Source organism: Vipera berus (assembly GCF_964194415.1).
Source record: "Vipera berus genome assembly, chromosome: 6".
NCBI classification, from domain to species: domain Eukaryota; kingdom Metazoa; phylum Chordata; class Lepidosauria; order Squamata; family Viperidae; genus Vipera; species Vipera berus.
Window position 1 is genome coordinate 57,938,559 of NC_138208.1, and position 12,042 is coordinate 57,950,600.

The window sequence follows — 12,042 nt, forward strand, 5'->3', positions numbered from 1 at the left end:
TTTCCATTTGCAGAACTTCTGACTTTCAGTACAAGGTCTGAGGAAACCACAGATTTTATAAGTCTATAACGGCTATTGAAAAAAATAATTCTATTATTGTTTAAATTTGCTGTTCACCATCCACAGCTACATGTTGAGTGGGAGGTCATACAGAGCAAATCAAATCAATACATGAATGTCCCTTGTAACGCCATGGTAGATTATTGTTACTACTATTGCCATAGGATTTTTCAAAGGAATGAGATTACAGAAATATTACATAACCAAAATAAAGATGATACAAAGATAAATTTGCATAGATTTGTAGTAATATGTATTACAAGACATAATGTTTACCTTTTCAGCAGCTCTCCGGTAGGCCCTGGTCCGAAATCGAAGAAATACAGATTCTCTCAGAAAATGAAGGTACGGCTCAAATCCTGGTGGGCGCAGCCCAGCACCCAGGTTAGAAGGAAATGAACTCTCTACTAGGGTACTGATGAGCCGGCAGAAGGCACGAGTTAAAGGATATTCCTCACACCGGGATTCTACTTCATTCAATTCAACCTTCCAAGAATATAAGTCAAATTCCAAACATGTGACTTTTTAAACACAATGGCAACATACCATCTCATTTACCACTCTTAAATAAACTCATGCAAATGCTTCTTCCAGTTTTCTCAAAGACCCTTCATCAAAAAACCCCCAAACGATTTTATAATTTCGGTCTATAACGTTTAATCTAATAAACAGATAATTATCATCATTTACAGTATCTACAAATACTGTGCCACTGTGAACAAGATGGTTGAACCTACAGGTAGTCCTCAACTTACAATCGTTCAGTGATCATTTGAAGTTATAACAGCATTGGAAAAAGTGACTTATGACCATTTTTCACACTTACAACCCTTGCAGCATCCCCATGGTCATGTGATCAAAATCCAGACACTTAGCACCTAGTTCATGATGGTTGCATTGTCCCAGAATCATGTGATCCTCTTTTGTGAGCTTCTGACAAGTAAAGTCAATGGCGAAGTCAGACTCGCTTAACAAACATGTTACTAGCTTAACAACTGCAGTGATTCACTTAAGAAAGATTGTAAAATGGGACAAATCTCATTTAACAAATGTCTTGCTTAGCAACAGAAATCTTGAGTTCAATTGTGGTCATAAGTTGAGAACTACCCGCATTACAAAAGTTGTAATGAAAGCCTCAGCATCATAGAAGTTATACTATAATTTATACATAGACAAACTTTCAGACTGCCATTTTTAAAACCCTAAACAAACTAAACTTTTAACATCAGAAGAAGGATATATCTAAATTTGAATGGAAGGTGGAAAAAAATAAGTTAAATATAAGGTTGCAGGATGCAAAGGGTAGAGGGTGATTGGGTTTACCTATTTGAAATTGCATTTTGTTGCTGGCTATTTGGTTTGAATGAAGCAGCTGATGTTGCTAGAAATAAAAGCTTTGGAATTAAAAGCACATGACCTGAGATTTGGGTGGCTTGGCTTTCTGGGGTACACCAAAGTCAAAACTAATGTGAATTTAAAAAATCATTACATTAGAAGCGGCATATTGAGAATATGGGATAGATACAAATCTAGTTTTTGCCTGAAAATACCTTTGTGACTCTTAGCACAACAAGCTTTTATAAATGAGAAATAGTAGGCAAACACAAATGGCTATCTTATAGTGAGATACTGGAATCTGGTCAAGAAGGATACAAAAGAAATTTTTCAAAAAACTGCTGGCAAGAGGACATAGATGCTTAAAATTTCCAGGTTATTAGAAAGATTTAAAGTAGACAAAAGAGTTTATGGTTTTGAACATTGTAAGACTGAGTTTGAAATGAAATTATGTACAAATGATGAACATGTAATTGTTAAAATGTATACACTTGACTTGAAATGTGAAACAGAAGAATATGGGAAAGAATGGATGATAAAGTGGGCTAAAAATTGTTTATAATATACAGATGGGAAGAATGGCTGAAACCACTGAAATTTACATGTTAAAATCTTAAAAGAGAATTTTTATAAAATGATGGTATATGTCACCAGAGAAATTGTCTAGAATGTATAAATTCATGTTGGAAATGTAAACAAGAAACGTTTTATCATGCTTGATAGATATGTAAAAAAGCTATACAATTTTGGATTCAAATATATACATTGATTGAATTTTGCAGATTAATATACAATTGAGACTATAGGAGTTTCTTGCGGGACCAGTGGACAAAGAATTGCAAAAAAGTCATGGAAATTTGTACAGTATATAATAATTGCAGTGAGGCACAAAGATGGAAAGAGTCCTATAGTGAAGGAATAGTTGGTGAAGATGATGGAAGTCTCTGAGATGGCTAAGTTGACTTGATTAGAGAAAAGAAATTTGTGTTTATTGCTGACTGAAACCCCCTTATGAGCTTTTTAAAGACAAAATGAACATGATTTATGGTTTTGATGATTAAATAAATAGGATAATTATAGAAATAAGAGAAACATGTTGTAATTTTAAAGATTTATCATTTATAATTTATTTATAACTGCTGTAAAGAACATCAGAAGCTACTTCTCTGTATCAGCATACACGCACACACAATCAACTGCAAGTTGAGCTGCATGCACATATGCATGCCGGCCGACCGCTTGTGTGGGACAAGTTGTGTGCACGCATGTGCGCCAGCCCACTGCTCAGGTAAGTCAAGCTGTGCATGTGCGTTGGCTTGCGGCCAGTTGCAAATAGGCCCGGGGGTTGGGGATACCTGATTTAAGGCTCCAAACCATCTTAAATAATTCCAAGTTAAATACAATTATAATTACAAAAGGATCTAGCTGCAATTTGAGTATCACTGTTTTCACACAAGTTTATTCTACTGCATCCAGAAAATAAGGAAGATTTAAATCAGATTATTGATTCTATTTTTTAAACTGGATTGAGGCTCTAGCCAATGATATAATGGTTTTTTGGTAGATGTATGTTGTTTTCTTTCTTATGATTTTGTTTAAAAAAGCAGTATATTTTCAAGTGTCAGGCACATGAAAAGTTCAAGCTCATTACTGTATTATATTCTGCCTATTACACAGGAATCTCCCCACATTGCCAGACTTAAGTCTAGGAACAGATAAGATTCTACAGAGCTCAAAGGAGAGAGAGGGTCAATCCTGCACAAGGACTCAAGGCTAAATCTATGACTGAGGCCTCCTTCTGCCTAGGTGGGTATTTCCCAACATCAAGTTACTGAAAGATAACAACTGTCTTATATTATATAATCAAGTATTCATCAAATACAATGACTAAGTACAGACAATTTACCTCAATACCAATGGCTTGCCTTTGGCCTGGAGTTTTTACAGTCTGCAATATCTTCCAAAATAAATGGGAGAGAAATGAAATGTTTGTCACCATTAGCAAAATAATACAATATTAAAAGAATGAACTAGTATTACTATGTTGATTGCACAAAGCTTTAGTGACAGGTCCTGCTCCAAAATTAAAGCACCTGCACTTTTCTTTCTATACTATATATGTGTATGTATACACACACACATACACACATATATACACATACACATATATGCACACATACACACACATATACACACACACACATATATATACATATTCACACACACACACACACACACACACACCTCTAAGGGCCCTCTTCTGTAAGAAACAATTTTGTTGACAGAATTTTGAGTTTAAAACATTTTCCATTAAATCCTTATTTCTTACATACAATCAGATTTCTTGCCCCTCTATCATCTACTTCCCATCTATTAGCAGGGATTTATAATGTAAACAGGAAAACAATACACTAAATTTGGAAGGGCATTCAGGAACTCAGTTTTGCTCAACAGATTTTCTTGTTCAGCAGACCAACTTTCCAAATTGGAAAACATAAAATAATAGCAATAGTTCTTTGACTTATATACCACTTCATAGTGCTTTGCAGCCCTCTCTAAGCAGTTTACAAAAGCCAGCACATTGCTCCCAACAATATGGGTTCTCATTTTACCGACCCTAGAAAGATGGAAGGCTGAGTCAACCTTGAGCCAGTCAGGATAAACTGGCAGTGAGCTGAATTAGCCTGCAGTACTGCATTCTAATCACTGTGCCACCACAGCTCTAAAATAAGTTGGACAAAGTACAGAACAGGGATAAACTTCCCCTTACAAGATACCTGTGTGTATTCCAATGATTGCCATAGTGAAGCAGCAATTTCTGGAGATTTCCCGAAGGCTGAGAGAGTTTCTAAGAACTCTGCTTTCAAAATTGGATGTATACTGCATTGCAGAAGTCCCAGAATAATAACTACTGGTGTCCACTGAGGATGTTCACAGAGAGCCAATCGCGCATTTTCACTCTGAAAAATGAAGAAAAACTATCACTGTTTAATGATATAAAGCCTTGTCAGTTACAGTGTCCCTTATACCAAAAATGAACATTTAGAATTGTAACATTTTCTTACAATTTTTCTCTCACCAAATTTACCTTCAGTTAAATTAGATATATGGCCACCTCTTAGCTCCTTTTGCATTTATTCCTGACCAAATATATCAATGACTATTGAATAATGTGCCAACTGAATTTTTTCGTATATCAAGTAACTACCTACCCATTTCACAATAGTCTTAGTAAGCTGCAGAAAGGCAATTAATCCATCCTGTTCTTTCTGTGTGATGCCTCTGAGCGGAAGATGACGATACTGAATGCTCTCTGCGCTTGGCAAATCTTTACGTAAATGTTCATGGTACAGCATCAAGGAATGGAAGAAGTGTTCCCAAGAGACAGGACTGCCACCCACTCCTTGGATATTTTCAGCTGAATAAAAAAAACCCAACCCTATAATGTAGATTATATTAAATAAACTCCAGGTAAAAACAACATTTCCCTAAACTTAATCTCATTGAGTTGCTAAAATCATTTAGACCAAGGCTAAGACCAAAGCCCATTCCTAAGTGAGGAATTCATATAGTATTAAAGCTCCCCAAAATTGCTTCCTTGTTTGATTCTTTTCCTTAAAAAGAGTTCTTTCATCATCTCCTGCTTTAGGACCTTTACTGTTTTGTCAAACTACTGTTGTAAGTTGCCACACATTGCTAGAATGTTACAAGCACACTACAGGTTTGTGCTTGCTGCAAATATATGCCAGCTTATTTTCAAGAAGGAACACAAAGACATCCAGGCATTGCAGATCAGAATGGCAGAATTATATTTATTCACACTCACTTATATTTATGGATAAATGGATAGAGATTACAGCTGTCATCATTCTTCTCCACTACAAATTCCTATTAACTATCTTCCTTCACTGACATTGTTATATGAACAAAATTAGCAAATATATAATTAAACGTGAGCTAATTATCCAGTTTTAGATGCAAAAAGACAGAAATCATATAAAACAAGACAAAAAATATTTGATTTACCAATTATTTAAAAAGTCAAGCTTTTTATGAATTATCAATCATGCAGGAATTATAGTTCTCCTAGTGATGATCTCCCCACAAAAATGTGAGTTAATAAATAAAAATAAAGAATGTAATGATCAAGGATGGCATATTTACCTTTAAGCTTTTATCTATTTAGTTTTTCATTTAAGAACATGTTCTATGAAATACTAATTAAATGCTAAACATTAAGTTGAAATGCCCTACGAATAGGCAATAAAAGGGCATCATGACATAAGAAATATGAAAATCTTCAATCAAAGTGTTCAATTACTTCCCTGAAGAAACGTGGACTTAAGTTTATGCTTATGTGAATGGAAATAAAATATCATAATATTCAGCTATGTGATGCTGTATTTCTTACCATGAGTACTACCATTACCCTTTAGCAAAGTAAAGCAATAATGAGAAGACCGAGGTCCATTTGCCAATCCCCGGAGCATTTTCAGATAAGGAATATAAATTGTGGAAGGAAGCAGGTCTCCCATTTGTCTAACAAATTTCGATAAAACAACCTGCAATATAAACAAAGATTCATCTAAGTAGGAATACCTACCCAAAGAAAGTCTTGACATTTGTTTTCAAATATCTCTGGCTAGCACATACAGGGAGTCCTTGACTTATGACCACAACTGGGATAGTTGCTAAGTGATGCGGTTGCTAAGTAAATCACACCCAATGACTTTTTGCCAGAGCCATTAGGCAAATTACTGTGGTCATTAAATGAATCATACGGACAGTAAGCAAATCCACTCCCCCCCCCGACTCTACCAGTCAGAAGCCTCCTGTGCAAGTTGCAAATGGCAATCGCTGTGACCCTAGGACACTGCAACTGTCATAAATACAAGCTGGCTGCAAAGCACCTGCAGCAACTTTGCAAGGACCGATCATTTTTCCCCCAGCACTGTTATAAATTCAAATTATTGTTAAACGAATGGTCATAAGTCAACTTCCTGCACACACAATCTGCTTAAGTAATCACTTAATTTTTTATATCTTTTATGTTTATTAGAATTAACTGCAATATTCTTCCTACTGGCAATATTAACAACCACAGGTTTCAATCGGGGGGGGGGGGGGAGGCTACACTCATATGGTTCTCAGAAAAAAGCTCCAGGAACTAGGAGAATACTGCAGTCTACCATTCCACAATTGCTGTCTAGCCTCCGATAGTTCTTGGGATGCATCTCCAGGATCAAGTGGAAGAAATGCTATAGGCTTGAAGGCCTTGCTGCAATAGAAACCTCTGCTGTCAGTGCTTAAAAAACGGGGCAGGGATGGGAATATAAATGTCAATAAGTGAATGGGGTGCCAGAAGTGGATCTACAGCAGACATGTCAAATTCACGACGTCACGCAACGTATCGGAGCATTTTCGCCATTGCCGGCAATGAGGTGGGCGCGGCTTTCGGATGACGCGTCTGGCCCATGGGCCGGCAGTTTCACACCCCGGATCTACAGCATCCAAAACATTCATGTTTCCCTCAAAAACTCTTGAAAAGAGATAGGATTGTACTAAATAATAATAAATTTACAGCTCTAATATTTTTCCCTCCACTCACACACACATACTCTACACCAGGTCAAGTGCATACCAAGCAGGAGTTTAAATGATGGTTCTTCCACTGAATATTTCTGATTACCGTACAGATGATTATACAAAGTATGCATTTTTCTCTCTCAAACTCAAAAAAAGATCTGAACTTAGATTGGGTTGTATTTTATTTTCAAAATAGTAAAGCAAAACTAAATTTGCATAGCATTTATGTAATATTTTAGAATGTGCAAAATAATCTTTATAACTACTCTTTATGTAAATAATGAAACATACAGACTTGTTATTTAGAGAGGGGGGCGGAAAAAGGGGGTTAGTAATCCACTGCAATTTCAAAAAAAATGAGGTGATGTGCAGTAACTTCTCCTCAACAGGGCTCTTCCTTTAATAGTGATAAAAGTCAACAAATATGTTTATTAATTAATATGTTAGTTAACTAAATTAAACAAAGTCATTTCAAATCACAGGCATTCCAAATGAAGGAGTCATTTTTCTAACCTGACGCTGAGGTGGTCTTTGATGGGCTACCCCAAGATATGATCCTATGATAGTGGAGCTCTGCAAAGAGTCTGAAGGGCACCAATATTCAAGGGCAAATTCCAGATTAAAGGGATCTTTCTTATACAGCTCAGCAATCTGGAAAGGAAAAAAAAGAAAAAGAAAAACTGTCTTATTTCAGCAAATGTACAGGTAGTGCTTAGTTAAAAACAGCAATGAGGATTGGAATTTCTGTTGCAAAACAGTGCAATTATAAAGCATGATGTCATGTGAGCACACCAAGCAATTCAACATCATTCCTATGCACAATCACTTAAATTTAAATTATATGCTCTTTAAAATCTCTGGAATCTTTTCAGATTTTAGTGAACAATTATGATAAAGGTATATTATTATTTGCTTAACAAAACTTATTCAACAGACTATATTTTTTAAGTGATAAACCTACATTCAGATATTCTACAGGTCAATACAGAGAAAGGCAGGAAAGAGAAGGATAATGAGAGAAACTAGGGAAACTAAACAAAAGCACACAACAGAAAGCGAGAAATCCCTCCCACTGTCATTCTTTTGGCTATGTATAACACATTCATTTTATGCCAAGAAAATATATCCCAAGAAACAGGAGACAATAGAAAACTGTGTTGGCTTAATGAGAGTTAATTGCATATCATTTCTCCATAAGCCAATATAGAAAACTCATCTTAAAAAACAAAGGGGACATTAAACCCTCTTATGTTGCTTTGCTTCCAAAGAAATTTATAGTCTATATATAGCAAGAAAAACAAGCCCGTTGGTCAAGTCTCTTCCCTTCATAAAACAAGTTTCTTCTTCCCTAAAGTACTGATAGGAGCGGAAGACATAGTTATTCACACCAAGCACAGCAATAAATCTCTACAGTAGTGTTTCTCAATCTTTTTCCCCCAATAAATTTATTATAGTAAAAATAAAAACTGGGGATTTGGGGGAGCTTCTGAAATCCACACATTTTAAAACTGCTGATGTTGAGAAACTCTGCTATAGACACTCAAACCCACATCCATGAACTTGCTTACAGCAGAACTTCATAGAAACAGCACAGCTACATAAACTATTTTATGGCAGAAAATACAAGTCAATTTTTGTACAGATTTGCTTATTGAAGAACAAAGAAATCAAGTATTATATCTCTTCCGAGGTTTACATTCTAGGTGAGAGGGCAGACAAATCTTTCTAGAAATTAAAAAAAAACATGGTTTAGTTGCTTTCTTTACTTTTAAAATGTGCCCTGAGCAAATTAGATTAATAAAAATGTGATTGATATAAATGGCCAAATAGTTAAAAATAAATTTTTAAATATTTTTTAACAAACATTTTGCTGTGTCTTTTAAAGAACAAGGACCTATTAAAAATAAGAACATTCACTTACTAAAAGCATCAGATGTTCTAGATCCTTTCTAACAGATATGGGTGGTTCATTACCCATCTGTATACTCATATGAATCATACGAGCATCTTCATCAGCACGGTTTCTCAGTTGTTTCACCTATACAATTGGCCAAGCAAATTAAGAAAAAAAGAAAAAAGAAAAAAATCAGTATAATTTACCACCACTAGAATTTTAAAAATAGAATAAATGAACAAAAAGAAAGAGTATTTTTTAAATTAAACATGAGAACTATCCTGCTTGATTAGGTTAAGGCCCATTTGAGTCCAGCATTTTGATTTAGACTTAAGAGTTAATTCTTAGTTTACGACAGCAATTGAGACCAGAACATGTCAGAAGTGATATGGTTGTAAACCATATCACTTGAACACATTGTTTAGCAGCAGCAGTTTTGGCAATCCAGGTTGCCATCATTAAGTGAGGATTTCGCAGGTCATTAAGTGGGAATCTCATGTAATCTTGACTTCCAACTTCCTTCTGGCTACTCTATTGATCTTGCTAATGAAGAATGTTGGAAATTGCAATCATGTGATCACAGCACACTGTAATGTGTAATCATGAGTGACTAGATTGCAATCATGTGACAATGTTGTAAATGGTCATTAACTGAGAACCACTTTAGGTTTAGGTTTAGGTTTTATTTGATCTCTATACCGCCCTTCTCCCTAGGGACTCAGGGCGGTTCACAGGGCATATATAAATAACGATACAAAAGTTAAAAGGAAATTAAACCAATGCCCAGGTAAAAACAATAATACAATACTAAAAACGCCAAATTTAAAACCCATAATCCCCCATCAGGCCAGACCAGCTAATTCAAATAAGTGGGTCTTCAACCCGCGACGGAAGGTTCGGAGGTCTGATGTCATCCGGAGCTCCACCGGCAGTTGGTTCCATAATGCCGGAGCGCCCACAGAGAAGGCCCTCCCCCTGGGGGCCACCAGTCGGCATTCCCTGACCGGAGGCACCCTGAGGAGGCCCTCTCTGTGGGCACGTACTGGGCGGAGGGAAGTTGACGCCGGCAGCAGGTGGTCCCTGAGGTAACCCGGACCCATGCCATGTAAGGACTTGAAGATCATAACCAAGACCTTGAACCTCACCCGGAAGACAACTGGTAACCAATGCAGCTCGCGGAGCAAAGGTGTAACATGGGAGTACCGGGAAACTCCCAAGACAACTCTCGCGGCCGCATTCTGTACCAGTTGGAGCCTCCGAGTGGTCTTCAAGGGAAGCCCCATGTAGAGAGCATTACAGTAGTCAAGGCGAGAGGTCACGAGCGCATGAGTGACCGTACATAGGGCATCCCGGTCCAGATATGGCCGCAACTGGCGCACCAGGCGAACCTGGGCGAAAGCCCCCCTAGTCACGGCCACTATATGATCTTCCAGGGTAAGCCGTGAATCTAGGAGGACTCCCAAGTTGCGAGCCCTATCCACGGGGGGTAAGAGCTCACCCCCCATAGAAAGAGATGGAACATTTTGAATGTCCCGGGATGCCGGGATGTACAATCACTCAGTCTTGTCAGGGTTGAGTTGAAGTCTGTTCCTCCCCATCCAGACCCGAACCGCCTCCAGGCAACGGGACATCACAGCGAGGGCATCACTGGGGTGGTTTGGGGTCGCAAAGAAAAGTTGGGTATCATCGGCATATTGATGATACCCAACTCCAAAACCACGAATGATCTCACCCAGCGGTTTCATGTAGATGTTGAACAGGAGAGGCGAGAGAACCGACCCCTGAGGAACTCCACAAACGAGAGACCTAGGGGCCGATCTCTGCCCTCCTGCCAACACCGACTGCGAGTGTCCCAGGAGATAGGAGGAGAACCACTGAAGAACTGTGCCTCCCACTCCCAATCCCCTGAGACGCCGCAGCAAGATACCATGGTCGATGGTATCGAAAGCCGCCGAGAGGTCTAATAGGACTAGGACAGAGGAATATCCCCTATCCCGAGCCCTCCAGAGATCATTCACCAGAGCGACCAATGCCGTCTCCGTGCTGTACCCGGGCCTGAAACCCGATTGGTAGGGGTCCAAATAATCCGCTTCATCCAGGACCAGAGGGAGCTGATGCGCCACCACACTCTCAACAACCTTCGCAAGGAAGCGAAGGTTGGAGACTGGACGAAAGTTGTTCAATACAGCTGGGTCCAAGGCAGGCTTCTTGAGGAGAGGTCTCACCACCGCCTCCTTCAAGACGGTGGGGAAATAACCCTCGCTCAAGGAAGCAGATATAACCGCCTGGAGCCAGCCTCGTGTCCTCTCCCTAGCTGCATAAACCAGCCAGGAAGGGCACGGGTCCAACAAACATGTGGAGGAGCTCAGCCTCCCCATAATCCTGTCCACTTCATCAGGGGTCACAGAATCAAACTCTTCCCAGATAACATTGACAAGACCGCTCGTGTCCTGATCGCCAGACTCTGCCCAGTTGGAGTCCAAACCGGTCCGAATCCGAGCGATTTTATCCGACAGATGTTGACTAAATTCCTCGGCACGACCCTGCAAGGGATCCTCCCTCACCTCCTGATTAAGAAGTGAGCGAGTCACCCTAAACAGGGCGGCCGGGCGATTATCTGCGGACGCGATGAGGGTGGAGAAGTAGTTACACCTCGCCACCCTCATCGCTGCGAGATAAGACCTAATATAGGTTCTTAACCGCAACCGGTCGGGTTCGGATCGGCTAGACCTCCAACAGCTCTCTAGGCCCCGTTTCCGACGCTTCATCTCCCGGAGCTCCGCGGAGAACCATGGAGCTCGCTGGGATCTGCGCCGGGTCAGGGGCCGCAAGGGTACAACCCGGTCAAGTGCCTCAGTGGCTGCCCTTTCCCAGGCTTCCACTAAGGCATCCGCCGAGCTGTGAGCAATGGAGGCAGGTGGGGACCCCAGCGCCACTTGGAATCTATCAGGATCCATTAAGCGTCTGGGGCGGTACCATCTGATTGGCTCCGTACCCCCACGGCGGGGGGTGGCAAAACGGAAGACCAGCCGCAGGAGATGATGATCGGTCCATGACAGGGGCATAATAAATGGAGAGCCCCCACCAAGATCATCCAACCACCGTCTAGATAAAAAAATCAGGTCAAGGGTGTGGCCTCCCTCATGAGTTGGTTCAGAAATTACTTG

At 39.5% G+C, this 12,042-nt stretch overlaps 1 protein-coding gene across 2 annotated transcripts in view; it reads right to left on the reverse strand.

The window, feature by feature from the left end:
* Positions 1–12,042, reverse strand: part of NUP205 (nucleoporin 205) — a 60,696-nt gene that overhangs the window by 27,565 nt on the left and 21,089 nt on the right. For both annotated transcript variants that reach the window (XM_081331396.1, XM_081331395.1), the window contains 7 exons: positions 8,903–9,019; positions 7,495–7,632; positions 5,807–5,957; positions 4,608–4,813; positions 4,173–4,355; positions 3,302–3,352; positions 337–546 (listed from right to left, as the gene is read on the reverse strand). In XM_081331396.1, coding sequence (XP_081187522.1) covers positions 337–546; positions 3,302–3,352; positions 4,173–4,355; positions 4,608–4,813; positions 5,807–5,957; positions 7,495–7,632; positions 8,903–9,019 — 1,056 coding nt within the window. The remainder of the gene's footprint in view (positions 1–336; positions 547–3,301; positions 3,353–4,172; positions 4,356–4,607; positions 4,814–5,806; positions 5,958–7,494; positions 7,633–8,902; positions 9,020–12,042) is intronic.